At 38.7% G+C, this 15,621-nt stretch overlaps 1 protein-coding gene across 1 annotated transcript; it reads left to right on the top strand.

Annotated features, from left to right (window-relative positions):
- Window positions 1-12,859: 12,859 nt before the first annotated feature.
- CD63_1 (cd63 antigen) lies at window positions 12,860-15,192 on the top strand (the record flags this gene model as incomplete). Its single annotated transcript, XM_012937526.3, has 5 exons — window positions 12,860-13,114; window positions 13,157-13,345; window positions 13,381-13,551; window positions 13,585-13,686; window positions 15,046-15,192. The coding sequence occupies exons 1-5, from the start codon at window positions 13,046-13,048 to the stop codon at window positions 15,190-15,192; spliced, it is 678 nt and encodes a 225-aa protein (XP_012792980.1). The 5' UTR covers window positions 12,860-13,045.
- Window positions 15,193-15,621: the final 429 nt, after the last annotated feature.

Raw genomic sequence — 15,621 nt, 5'->3', positions numbered from 1 at the left:
CAAGCGATAGTCTCTCGGAATAACGTGTTTGTCTATAATATATCTGACCAAATCCCCATTAAAACTGTAAAGAACTCAATATTAAAGGCATCTAACCTTCAAGAAAGTCCATGTCAATGCATTCGACCTAATAAAAAGAACCAGAAATACTCATGCCCGGTTTTGTTCAGATTCGACTCTCATATATTAGCTGAACAGTTAAAATAATCCGGGCGGCTAATCTGCACGATTACGAAGTTTAGAAATGCTTGTATAATCTCAGACAAGACCACCAATCAAAGGCTTACGCAAAAACGTACCTTGAATAAAAATAAAGGTGTTGAGATTATAACAAATCATGATGCACCAGCTGCTCGATCCACTGATGCAGCTACCCTATCTCATGTTCTCCAGCACTCTGATTTACCAACGAAGAGCGCTAATTTGCCTATTAAACCTGTAGTGACATCTGATAACCAATGTACATCTTATGACGACACTAATCCGATATTTTCCGGTTTACCATTAGAAGCCCATAAGCAAATACCTAGTTCTAATGTGACAGCCCTTAGAAATACTGTCAAGATTAAAAAGTCTTTGCCACGCAAGAGGAATGTATGTACAGAACCTTCTGGTTTTAGACCCAATGAAAAAAATATTACGATGGCCCTACCAAATAAAAATAGGACTATACTTCTGACAACATGCTTTACCTTACGCATCGTAGGGGAGGTTATAAGGGCTGACTTGATTTAAACATCTCATAAGACGGCCATTACAATGATTGTGTAAGCAGTCCTAATATTAGGCAGACCGCAGTGAACCAACGTGCCCCACGATTACCCTCAAACGTCTTAAATAATGGACCTGCAAGACGTAACTATTCTCAATACTTTCCCATTGGGCAAGATGGACTACTAGGTTACTCACCACCAACAAATTAATCCACTTGATCAAAATAATGATTTTTCTGGCCTTCAAAAATCCCTGGTCCACTAGCACTGCAGTTTGTTCAAGCGATAGCCCATATGATCAGTCAAACATAATAAACCACAGTCTATGCAAATCCAAACTACATAACATCAGTAGGGAAGCTCTCGATTTTTTTACACTCCACACTCCCTTTTTAAACTTATTACTTATCAATGCACGTTCACTTCTGAACAAAATTTCAGCCTTGAGAACATTAGCTTTTCTAGCCAAACCTTCTTTCATACTTATCACTGAAACATGGTGCTCTCAAGCAGTATCTGATTCAGAATTAAATGTCCAGAACTATCGGCTCTATCTCTGTGACAGAGAAGCGAATCGAGGAGATGGTTGTATTATATACGTTTTAGATACCCTAACAACTAATAAAGTTGAAGATAGTGTCTTGAATAGTTTGCCAGAATCAGTCTGGATATCAGTCAACCCCCTGAATCATAGTCTACTCCTTGGATGTATATACAGAGCTCCTGATAGTTCGAATGATGGGAATGATCTTATTGTCAATGCTTTCATACGTGTGTCTGCTCTAAGCTTCAATGCTAAGGGGATTTCAATTATCCTGGGATCAACTGGAGTACCGATAGTTGTAAGTCATGTAATGATGAGTTTTCGGCAACAATTAACATGCACTGCTGGTCACAGTGGGTTCGTGCCCCAACTAGAGGCGATAGTATACTCGATCTAATATTTAATAGAGATGTTATCTCACTATCTGTAAAAGTATATGATGAATTTGAAGGTAGCGACCATAAGATAGTAGTTTGCGCTCTCCCTATCTATTCCTCTTATAACCGACCCATTCAAAATACCTGTCAATATAGAGACTATAAGCATGCTGACTGGGACCTCCTGCACTCACTGACTAAACTTTCAGACTGGGATAACTTTTTTTCATGTAATAGTCTCATGGATGCTATCGACGAATTCTATCTGATCGTTAACTCTTGTTTAGATTCATGTGTACCTCTTAAAACACACAGGTTTAGTGAACCTTACGAATTATATATACCAGCTAAATATCGTAACAGACTAAGACGCCTACAGAATCGTTATTTTAAGCCAAACAACTTCACGGCAGTTGCACAAATAACAATAATTTTTAATCAAATTAAAGAGAAACATAGGTTAAAAGCCATTAATGTGGGATGTTAGCACTTAATAATAACTCAAAAGTACAAAACTAAATCTCCTTTACAATAAATGAGCTAAAGCAACTCAAAATGTTGATATATCCTGCATCCCGCATAATAGCACTTTTATATACGACTCTAAAACTATAGCAGACCTTTTCAGTAGTATTTTCGCGAATGGTGTAAGAATCATAAGTGACTCTGCTTCAAGAGTTATGTGTGTGACTAGCAACTCAATAAAATCTATCTCCTTCACATGCATGAAAATTAATAAGGCTATAAATTCCCTTAAGCTTTCAAGAGGTCATGGAGCAGACGAGATTTCATCCTTTCTCTACAAATATGGTGGTCCGGAAATTCCACTTCTTCTTCTTAAGTTGTTTACTCTCTCTATAGAAACTGTTTCTTACTCTTACTGTTGGAAAACCGCGTGCATCTTACCACGTTACAAATCTGGAGATAAGACCGACATGATCAATTATCGGCCGATAAATATTACCCCAGTTATCTCTAGGATTATGGAAAAAATTATAAGTGATGAACTTTTCAACTATTTACTCGCTGGAAACTTTATCGATGATACTCAAAATGGATTTCTTGTATGACATGCTATCTTGACCTCTTTAGTTTAGTCCATTCTCTACGTAGCCAAGGTTATATAATCTTAGTGCTATATCTGGACATTTCTAAATCCATCGACATGGTTAGCCACTAATTTCTTATAGGTAAACTCTCATCTTATGTGGTTCAAAATCCTTCGCTAGCTTGGTTTGATTCCCTTCTCAGCAATCGACATCAAATAGTTAAAATTAACTCTTCATTGTCCAAAGCTGTCCCTGTTAGAAGTGGTGTAATACAAGGTAGTGTCTTAGGTCCTTTGCTCTTTTTAGTGTTTATCAATGATATTTGTGAAAGCTTTTGTGTCGGTAAGCCCCTTCTATATGCAGATGATCTTAAAGTAGTATATTCGTTTTCTCCACATGACCTGAAAAATATGCAAAATTGCATTAGCATGGAGCTTAACAAGATAGCACAGTGGTGCTTAAAATGGCAACTGGAGCTTAATACGGCTAAATGTGGATGGATATGCTTCGGCGATACATCACTCAACCTAGACATTACCATACATGGAGAAGTGTTATCTGTGTTACATACAGTAGTAGACTTAGGACTTAGATATTCCCAAGACTTGTCGTTTACAGAACAGATATTGGAACAGAGCTCTAAGTCTCAACGTCTTTTAAGTTACACAACTCGAAGCCTTCATAACAATGAGTCACGTATTTTAATGTACAAAGTTTGTGCTCCACCTCTTCTAGAATATTGCACGTTTATTCTTAGCAGTGCGCGCATAAAGGATAAATTAAGGCTGGAATCAGTTCAGAGACGATTTACACTTCGTATTCTTGGAGCTGATTGTACCTTAACTTATAATTATAGATGTGATAAACTTGGGCTAGACCCTTTATGGAGGAGGAGACTCAAACTAAATCTTATCTTTTTCTTCAAACTACTTAATAAACTATCCTTTGCATCCAATCACGTGATTCAATATGCAGAAACTCTTCATTATGACATCCGTAACTCCATGTCACTAGTGAAACAAACTTATTCTAAATCATCTCTTTATATGAATTACTTCACCTGTAAATTTTCTAGACTCTGGAATAATCTACCACAGTCTATCCGTACGATAAAATCACTCCCATTATTTGTTCTCTGCATCGATGCATACTGCTCCTCTGAAAATGCATTGAATGTTCTATCACCTGTAAGTGTATCTCATTCCACAAGTGATATTATAGTAACTTTAATTGTTTAGCCATCTTTATTAGTGAATTCCCTAAGTAAAACCACCCACTTGCTGTCAATATGTTAACACCGTCCCTAGCAAGTTTAACTAATTTGAATAACATAAACAGTATATCACTGTGTCACATGACACACGCATTTAAGTAGACCGGATTGATATATTTTGGTGATTACTTTTTTGTTGTTCCGTGCTTTCTGTTTTCGTTTTAATTTCTCTAGTTGTAGATAATTATCATTATTTCGATCTGGCACACTAAATGACCTTAATTACTCTGTTCATAAATCAACAGGCTGTCCATTTAGGGAATATTAAAAGTTCTGTAGCGGTAAATAAATCCCTAAAATAAATAGCTCTGTAAGTTTTCGACATTGGATGCTGACCATATGTTTTAGTGGACTCATCTAGCTGAAGGCGCTCGGTCAGGCATCCGCACCAGATCACGTGTGGTAACGCCGTGCTCAACATCAACCGCAATCGCTAGCCAGATTAGATCAGAGAATTCCGATATATTGGTCATCGCCAAATATACTCTTCCGATCTCCTCGACTCTGTCTTTTGATTTCTCTTGGTGGGAACGAAATATATTAGAAGGTGTTACTGGTAGAAGCGTTGTCAAACACTGAATACCTGTGACATCATCATTGGTGAACCCGACGTGATCTGGTACACCTAATTGCAACTGTGAGTCTGTTCCTTTTTGGGATTTTTATATATCATTGCCTTATTTTTTATTTTTTTTAAACATAGTAATTTTTTTCGTGTTTTTTCTTGGATATATATATTTTCCCTCGTTCATTATCGTACTTCATACTTCATCATGACTGAACAGACACCTAAAGTACTCAAGCTTAAGACTTTGTCCCCACCTTCGTTTCAACTGATGCCTTTCTGGCCCGACAACATCGAAGCCTGGTTCTGCTACGCAGAAGCCGACTTCTCCGAGCACGGCGTGATCGACACGTGCACAATTCCTCGCAGTAGTCAAGGCACTACCGCGCGAATTCAACAGGTGCGTAACACCTAGTATGTTTACTAGTGATGTTTCCGAACCTTACGAAATCTTAAAACGCTCGATTCTTAAACGAGGAGATCTAACCGATCGACAAAGGTTAGATCAACTCTTCAATAACATCGACCTGCAACACGGTTCCGCGACAGACATGTTGCAACGGATGAGAGAGGTTATAGGACCAAGAACTTTCGACGAAGGTCTATTCAAACAACTCTTCTTGTCAAAACTTCCCCAACAGGTGCAAGCAGTTCTGGTCTCGTTCCAGAACAACGGCTTAGACGAGCTAGCTGCATCTGCCGACCGCATTCTAGAAATTACGAAACCTACTACCGAGGTATTTTCAGTCAAAGAAAAGCCTCACACGACTCAGAATGATATAACCGACTTATGTCACACACTCACGCGTTATCTTAGTCTTCGTACCGACCGTAAGAGATCGCGCACACCACGTAGAAGCATTTCACGTAAGCGATCGGTCTCTAGACCACGAGAGACAGATAACCCCGACTGGTGCTGTTATCATAACCAGTATGGAAAGTTTTCCAGAAATTGCAGAAAACCCTGCAATTTTCCCAACACGAAACCGACTGATTCGAAAAACAATTCGGGAAACTTCCAAGCCGGCACGCGTTAACGGCAACCGTAGCCGGCGAACAAAGCCGTCTGTTATTCGTCACAGATGTGACAACGAGAGTTCGCTACCTCGTCGACACTGGCGCAGAGGTTAGCGTTCTCCCAGCAAATCCAAACGACCGGCTTCACGAATCGACCCTAAACTTACAGGCCGCAAACGGAAAACCGATCGCTACGTATGGCAAAAGGTACGTTTACCTTAACGTGGGTTTACGCAAACCCATCCACTGGATTTTCGTTGTTGCAGATGTCTCTATGCCAATCATTGGTATGGATCTTCTACAACACCATAATCTGACCATCGACACGCGCAAACGGAGGCTAGTAGACGGGAACACTAATTTGTCCGTTTGCGTAACTTCTTTTACTGGTTGCAGAGTATCCCCAGTCACAGTTAAACATATGATAGACCCACTCTATCAACCACTACTCGATAAGTACCCTGGGATACAACAAACTCAACCGAAACTACCGTGTGTAACCAGCAACGTTACATATCACATCACGACTACAGGACCACCTGTATTCTCTAAAGCACGACGACTAGCTCCTGAAAAGCTAAGGTTAGCGAAAAACGAATTCGATCACATGATGGACTTAGGAATCATACGACCGTCAAGTAGCCCATATGCATCTCCGTTGCACATGGTCCCTAAAAAGGACAGCAACGATTGGCGTCCAACTGGTGACTATCGGCGATTGAACGCGAAAACCATTCCCGATCGTTACCCGTTGCCTCACATTCACGATTTGGCAGCTACCTTGAAAGGTACAACTATGTTTTCGAAAATCGACTTGGTTAAAGCGTATAACCAAATCCCTATGGCTACTGACGACATACCGAAAACAGCTATCATAACTCCTATCGGACTCTATGAATTTTTGCGAATGCCTTTCGGTCTAAGAAATGCTGCTCAAACATTCCAAAGATTCATAGACGACGTTTTTCGAGGTCTCAACTTCGTACACGCGTATGTTGATGACTGTCTAATCGCAAGTCCGGACAGAGAAACACATCTCAAGCATCTGGATCTTGTTTTCGAACGACTTCAAAAACATGGCATTACTGTAAACGTTCAGAAATGCCAATTCGGAACCGACTCGTTAGACTTTCTGGGACACACTATCGATGCTCAAGGCATTCGACCTCTTAGGACCAAAGTGGCGGCCATTCTGGATTACCCAGAACCGACCACCGTCAAGCAATTGTGCACGTTCAACGGCCTCGTAAGTTTCTATAGACGTTTCATACCCAAATGCGCATTACTTATGAAACCTCTGACCGACCAACTTCGTGGAAATGCGAAATCCATTAATTTGGACTACACCGCACGAAAAGCATTCTCCACAGTTAAGGAACTGATTGCTAAAGCAACAATGCTCGCACATCAGGACACCCGAGCACCCATTAGCATCGCAGTAGACGCATCCGACTCAGCAATCGGAGGAGTCTTACAACAATGGGTTAACAACTCCTGGCAACCCTTGGCATTTTTCTCTAGAAGGTTGCTAGACACCGAATCGAGGTACAGCACATTCGGTAGGGAACTCCTAGCTATGTATTGTGCTGTACGGCATTTCCAACACTATATCGAAGGCCGTGAATTCACTCTTTTCACGGACCATAAACCGCTCACTTTCTCGTTAAGCTCTCCTTCTGACAAGTACTCTCCCCGTGAGTCTCGACAACTGGACTATATTTCGCAGTTTACTTCAGATATTCAACACATCTCTGGAGCAAACAATGTAGTTGCAGACGCCTTATCTCACATAACTTCCGTGAACAGTTTCCAAGGAATCGACCTTCTTAAACTCGCCGAGCTTCAAAAAGAAGACAGTGATCTTCAGCACGAGTTATCGTCCACAACACTTAAACTACGCATCAAACAGATGGGAACAGGTAAGGAAACCTTACTTTGTGACACATCTACAGGTAGGGATCGCCCAATCGTGCCGAAGAATTATCGACGCAATGTCTTCAATACATTGCACAAACTTTCTCATCCAGGTGTTCGTGTAACAATCAAGCTTATAGCAGAACGGTTTTGCTGGCCTGGCAAGAATAAAGATGTGGGGGAGTGGGCACGCTCCTGTGTAAGCTGCCAAAAATCTAAGGTTATCAAACACAATAAATGTCCCTTAGGCTCGTTTAATACTCCCGATGCTCGTTTCGACCATGTTCATCTGGATTTGGTAGGACCTTTACCAGATTCAAATGGATACGCTTACCTCTTAACCTGCGTTGACCGTTTCACTCGGTGGTCAGAAGCAGTACCTATCAAGGACATCACTGCTGAAACAGTGACTCGCACATTCGTCGAACGATGGGTAGCAAACTTTGGCTGCCCTTCAACCATCACTACAGACCGCGGACGTCAGTTTGAATCTGAACTTTTCCGTCGTCTGACCACACTTTTGGGAACCACTCGCTTCCGAACGACTGCCTACCATCCACAAGCAAACGGGTTGGTAGAACGCTTTCACCGACAACTAAAAGCTTCGCTATCAGCAGCAAACGTTTCACAGTGGACCGACGCTCTTCCACTCGTCTTACTGGGTATCCGCAATGCAGTGAAAGCTGACATTGGATACATTGCGTCTCAACTCGTTTATGGAACGACACTTCGACTTCCAGGAGAATTCGTGGATCCTTCATCCTCTTCAATGAACATGGATCTAACCTCCTACACGAACAGGCTTACAAACGCAATGCGTTCAGTTAAACCTGCTTCCACTCGACCTCAATCAACTGATGTTTTCGTTCAACCTGACTTACGATATAGTACACACGTTTTCGTTCGTCGAGACTCTCATCGACGACCATTCGAATCAGCATGCGAAGGACCCTTCAAAGTTCTTCAACGTGAATCTAAGTACTATATAGTCGATAAGAACAGAACCAACGATAGCATCAGCATCGATCGCTTAAAAGCAGCGTATTTAGAAGGAAATCCTATCTACGTGGATTTTCCTTCGGTACAATCGAACGACACGACTCTGACACTTATAATACCTCATCCGACAACCAACACACACGAAGATACTTCGACAGTATCCAAAAATAAACTTAAAACGACGCGTTCTGGAAGAAGGGTGAGATTTCCAGAGCATTTAAACGACTATTGCACGTAAGGCACTTCTCGACATTTTATATTATTTTTTTTAAAAAAAAACAATTTTAATATGCTTATATATTTTTATTTCTATTTAAAAAAAACAAAACAAAAAAAACAATTTTTTTAACGCTATTACGTGTTCATGAGTTTATTTTCCATTTTTTCTCTCTGACATTGTGCTTTTACACACATACGAGTGTATTTCGACATGCACTTACATTTTCTTTTTTCTTTTCCAGGACGGCTGGAAAAGAACGATGACGTTTATGAGGATCCGAAATTTTCATTGTACATTTTCTTTTTTTACTATGTTGTACCTCCGTCCCATATAGTAAGGAAAGACGACCAGACGCTGCTAAATTTAGTAAGCTATCAGAAGAGTGTTTACCAACGACAAACTCGTTGGGTTTAAGCTTCTGGCTGGCCACGTCTTAGGGTCGTCACTGCCCCACTAGGGGGGAGTGATCTGTAGCGGTAAATAAATCCCTAAAATAAATAGCTCTGTAAGTTTTCGACATTGGATGCTGACCATATGTTTTAGTGGACTCATCTAGCTGAAGGCGCTCGGTCAGGCATCCGCACCAGATCACGTGTGGTAACGCCGTGCTCAACATCAACCGCAATCGCTAGCCAGATTAGATCAGAGAATTCCGATATATTGGTCATCGCCAAATATACTCTTCCGATCTCCTCGACTCTGTTTTTTGATTTCTCTTGGTGGGAACGAAATATATTAGGTGTTACTGGTAGAAGCGTTGTCAAACACTGAATACCTGTGACATCATCAGTTCCCAGCTTATGTATTGCATTGTTTTAAAATACATATACTACCCAAACTATTACTGAACTAGTATACTTAAAACTTTCTTCTATCACATGTTTGATCTCTACATCTAATACTACTATTTATATCAAGTTGATCATGCCTGTAAACTAGCAACAATTCTGTAATTATTATTTTCAGAACATATATAATATTATTTTGTGATTTTAATCTCTCTTACGTTTGTAGTAAGTATGGAATATTGCTTTAATCGAAACCCATAGTTGGAATACACTATCTCTACTAGTTCCATTTTACAAGCAAATCAGATGGCTAAAACATTCGTATTATGGGTTAGACATCCATTTAGTATATCACACTGCTATGAAGATAACTAATGGTATAAGCCAAAAGAGACTGGTCAGATTATATGTCGTTAAGAGATGGTAAGGACTAATGGCAAACGAAAGGATATTAAAGAGTATAAGATTGTAAAATTTACAGGGTAAGAAAAATAAACACTGTGCAATTTACAAGAATTCAGCATATTATGAGCTTCTTATGATCGGCCTTAGTTGATCAGCATCCATAAGATTAGTGAGTTGTATGTCTACTGATTTGAGTGTCTGAACATTATTTTTATTTAAGTAATGTTCTAGTTCATAGGGCTGCTTTCCCGCACTTGTTGAGGTTAAATGGTAATTGCCATTTTTTCTCCCCGGATAGTTGGGTTATTGAGGTCGTTTTGAATCAGGGATACACTTTCACTTAGAGTCTCAGGCTAATAGCTGTATACAACTTTGAGATCATCAGCATATAAGTATGGTTCCCAGGAATACCATCTGGTCCATCAGTGTGGGAGTGTTTCAATGTACTAATTGCCTTAGAGACATTTTGTACATTGAAGTCTACATTGGTAATTTCACAGGGAGGTACTGGGATTGGTTCTCAACCGTTTAGTGGTTTTTTGCTGGCTAATGAGAAACAAAAGTGTTTACTAAATAGTTCCGTAACAAGTTTAGGATCTTTGTATACTTGTTATCCTTTAATGAATATGTCCCCTCTCGATTAAGAACGTTCAACTTTACTTTGAAAGAGTATAGTGAGTGCAGAGGAGTTATTGTTAAATTCGACAGCATGGTTTTCCTGTGCGACTGCTTTTTTGTATGAATTGCCTCTATTCGGACGAATATTTCTGTCATCGTTACTAAAGAGGAAAAGTCGTTAAACTTGTGGAATCGAGTACAATGTCTTTAAAGAAGTCTTCATGTACCGAACGGTATATACAGATCTTTAGAGAACTTTGGTCTCCAGAATTCTAAAGTTGCGATTTTGTTGATGATACTTCTGAAGTTGTGATAAAATATATTGGTTCGTGCGTCCGTATTGTCTGTAGAAAAGAAAGTTCCCCAATCAGTGCATCTTAGGTAATTGTGGAAGTTATTCTAATCAACCTTGTGACAGTTTCTACGAAGTATTACGGTTTTACGTCTACCGGTCTACATATGACAGTGTTATGGTCACTACCAGGAAACGTTTTTCTAGTATACACAGTTTTGGGGGTGAGGCCACTGGTGAAAACTGAGTCCAGGAAATTTTGACGTCTAGTGAGTCTACTGTCATACTGAGTCCACTGTTCAAGCTCTAGACATTCAGTAAATGATTTATAACGTTTCGGCCTCTTGACTGGGAACCAAGAAATTTCGGGCATGTTGAAATCACGACAAATAAGCTTGCCTGTGAATGGAAGGGATGATGGTATTGTGAATACCTCCGATAAAACTGCTGCTTCAGCTATTGATGCTTTAGGTTGATGGTAGACACAGGCAAACAGTAAAGTAACGGGATTCGATGGCTTTAAAACAGTTCACAATTAATTCTTCAGTTTGTTTAGTTCAAATATTATTTATCATTACAAATTATTTGTTCAGACGTTATTTTCTATTTTATTGTACGATGTGGTCTGTTTGTTTGGCATATAAACCCAGCTTGTTTGAAATAAGCGAGTCGTATCGCAGAGGCTGAGATTGGTCTCTGGATTTAACTGGTAGGGCTAGGCAGGAAGCAGAACCGTTAAAGACCCTAGACTGCTCATACGGGTCCGGTTGATAAATTACTGTTCTCTAACTGGCAATAACAATTTGTTATACATTAATAGGATACAGAGCTCAAGTTATCCAGAATTACCCCATATTATTATTTCTATGCACACCTAGTTGAATGTGCTCGTTTACTCATGTGCAGTAGATCACGAATGATTATACTGTTCTGCATATCCCTTACAAATGTTGGCCATTATAGACCTCACTCTTCTCGACATACCGATAGCCTCCCAAGTGTATCTTCGATCCTCTTCATTTCAGACTTCTGATTTAACTGAGTTGACATACGTCAATTATTAATATGTTACATGTGGAGGTGCTGTTAAACTCCGAATGCATGCAGCATCTTTAACTGCCTCGTAGTTCACACATGCTGGCTCGATTTCTTGAACTGAACGCCTGCATTTCCAAGGCAATTTTCATTTTACTTCGAATTGTTTATCCCAGCAATCAACCGACCACAAATGGTCCCTAAAATTACACTTCGCGACCAGTTTCTGTATTTCAAGCATAAGGTCTTCAGCTTTTGGATCATTCCGTCACATCATTTTGCGAAACTTCGATCCCTCTTCAAAGCTAACACAATGCATACGATTAAATAGTAATAACTTGTGATATTCATATGACAACGAAGTTGGTTTCCCTGAAAAGCCAAATAATTCAGCAGGTTATAAGCTTCTTTGCCGATTAGTATCAAGAAATAACATGCGAATTTGCAATCTTCTATATCTTTTCTAGTCGTGCGCTAGTTTTCAAAGTCAGCCACACTTGAATTATTATCCAACTATCCAAGCTTAAATCCAATGCGCCACTAGTATGATAATTAGTGGTATCTAGATTTATATGCTAGCTAAGAATTCTCGAAATAGTACAACTTATGGCGAGCAGGACCAGATAGTCACACGCGAACGTATTATATTTGGTAGTCACAATAAGCGCGCAATCAAGTACAAAGAAATCATCAGTTAGTATGAATGACACAAATATATGCAGATTAACGAATATCAGACAGCAATCAGAGTGATTTGAAGATGCCACAGGTATTTCCAGTTTGGGTCGTGCCCATCCAGTAAAATCTAAAGTCAGAAGCGTGGAGGTTTGAAGATATATTTGATAGATTATTAATATATCGAAAACCGACTGGTCTAAACTGGCTGGCGTTCTCATGGGATGTTGAGCAAGAAGTTCCCAATCATGATCTGGTGCGGATGAATGACCGAGCACCTTCAGCTAAGCGAGTACATTAAAACTAATGTGGTCAGCATCTAATGTCGAAGACTTACAGGGCTACTGATTTTGAGGATTTATTTACCGCCACAGAGTTTTCTTTTCGGAACTAATTCAGTACAGTGAGTGCATCGGAGAATTATCATTGCGAACCTACTTTTCTGCCAAATCACATAATAACTCACATTTTTGTTAATCTACGCCATTATTATTCAAGGTATCAAAGACGACCCTGAAGCTATATAAACTTCATAAGTTCTTTCCGTGCAACCTTTCGAATATGGCCTCTTTAAGCTGCGGTTATAAGTGTCTGCAGATTCTTTTAGTGATATTTAATATCCTTGTTTTTGTAAGTTAGATAACATATGGTGAAATACGTTTTTCCTGAAAGGCATGTGGAATTGCTTTGATAGTGATTGGGAGTCTCTCTCAAGTTGCTATTAATAACTACTCTTCTGGGATCGATTCAAGCATCAAAGGTCTCGTAATCTTCGTGATAGTACTCGGATGCTTCCTATTTTTGCTTGGATTTCTCGGATTTTGTGGGGCATGTACCAAAAATACTTGTTGTCTAATCTTGGTAAATTGCTACATACATTTATTTTAAAAATAAAGTACGCAATTCTTCTTTCAATCATGGTCGCGGCTGAAATAGCGGCAGGAATAACGGCTGCTGTGCTGAGAGACGAAGTAAAATCTCAGTTCCTATCTTTGGTTAAAAGCTCCGTCAATGAATATAGCAAGAATCCGGACTTTAAGAATTTCTTAGACAAGATACAACAAGAGGTATACCATTACAAACTGTAGTTCATTTTGTAGTTTCAATGTTGCGGCTCTGAATCGTCAAGTGATTACACATCATCTGGACAAACCGTCCCTGACTCATGTAAAGATACAAAAACTAAGGCTATATACTCAGATGTAAGTTGAGAGAAATTTTGTTTTGGCTTTAAAATATCTACATAAGTTTTATATTTTTTTCAAAAATCTATGAGATGTGATGTGGGATGTTCCATTATTTCAATACGTCTCTTATATTAACTATTTAAAGGATGTTTAAACCTTTAAAATGTGTTGAAATAATAACGAGCAACGGAAAAGTGAAAATTAAAATCTTTGTGCATGAGTGAAAGCCAATCTATCAAATCTCAATGGTAAACTGTTTTGAATGTTTGTACAAGCTTGGAATCTCGATTAAAAACTGCATGAAATGCCTATTAACAGTCAATTTTAAAGTACTACTATCTTCAGCCAACGTGACTATTCAGGACTTACTGTTTCCTGGAGTTGTGAACATGATCTTCTGTTTGCTTTCTTCAGTGATACGAATAGAATAGGAGGTTTTTTGACCTACACCGCGAGATTTCAGACTGAGGAAGTACCTTAAGATGTTTGCAGTTAGGTAAATTGAATCTTAAAGTAATTATTAATTTACACAGAACCACATGATGATTGCAAAAGTCTACCCAAATATCGGGTACGCAAAATATTGCCAATGTGTAGATATTATGACCACCACCAATCAATTTTAGAACATGTTAAAAATCTTTGATATTCAGCCTTGTTTACAGTCTGGAAATTCTCGTTTATACTCAGGTGCTAATAGTAGTCATTTCATGAAACTTTCAGGATCACACTTTAAGCCAGAACTAAATCTGATAGTTCATATTTATAAATTTAGACGTTCGGCCTAACATCATCCATAAACTTGGTGAGCATTGCACACTGACTTTGTGTGGTGGGGTAACGTTAGTGATCATAGTTGTAGAGATCTGCTTTTTAAGTGAATCATGTCTGATCACATCCCTACCAAGTGGCATTGTTACTTGAGTCAGCATTTAATAAAGAATAATGATTGCACACTGGATAAAATTATTAGTACGACGACAAATATGTTTGATCGTTATTAGTGTTGTTCAACTCACGCTTTTACTTTACACAGTAGTGGATAGATAATCTTGACCGGTGAGGTTTGCATTTGTCTGAAGATCACATCAAATCACAAATGTTTTCCTTGCTTGTTTACTACTAGAGTACGCTGTTTCTGGGTGAGGCATGGTATAAACATAGGTGATTATTTAAACTGATGACCAACACTCTGAGTCAGCCATGGATATCGCACACTATCTCTGATCATTTTGAAAACACAGACCACGTTTCCAGGATACCACCTACCCGATGTTAAAAGATTTTGACCTCTAACATCAGAAATAGGGCAATTATTTCCTGAAACTTAGTCCCTATTTTAGTCGAACGTAATAATATTCTTTTTAATTTCAGGGCTGTTCATACAAAGTAATCTCCTTCTTTGAAAAGTATATTGTCGCCGTTTTAGTAGCGGCATTTGTATTCGCTATCCTTCAGTTATTGTGTATTGTTTTCGCTATCTGTGTTATACGAGCTATCAAATCTGGCGATTCTGACTGAGATTAAAATTATTGAAGGTTTAAACACCAAATATGATTTTCCAAAAGCCTTTAAATTTATATAATTAAATCTCTTTTTCTTCATATTTTTATTTTATTGTCATTTATTAAACAAATAATGGAATCTTGTATTTTGTTCAATAAACATTAAAAAAGAACATGAATAACCAAAGGTTACTGGACTTAATATTGTAATATCAACGGAAAATATAAAATCTAAACAATGTTTTTGAGACTTATCTTTTCATTTTTTGCCTTTATTGGTTGTTTAAATGAATTAAACTGACACGCTGCTTCTTACCAAATGTGGAGTTATGTCAGCAAATTGTATAGACAATTCACATTCTACTACTTCTGTAACTTCACATTTGACAAACAATAAACATAGATTAGAAGGATCCGAACTAGTTCTAAATAAAACAACTTATTG

This window comes from Schistosoma haematobium, chromosome 1, assembly GCF_000699445.3.
Source record: "Schistosoma haematobium chromosome 1, whole genome shotgun sequence".
Taxonomy (NCBI): Eukaryota; Metazoa; Platyhelminthes; class Trematoda; order Strigeidida; family Schistosomatidae; genus Schistosoma; species Schistosoma haematobium.
Note: the sequence above shows the minus strand (reverse complement) of the source record. Positions and strands in the feature narration are given on the sequence as shown.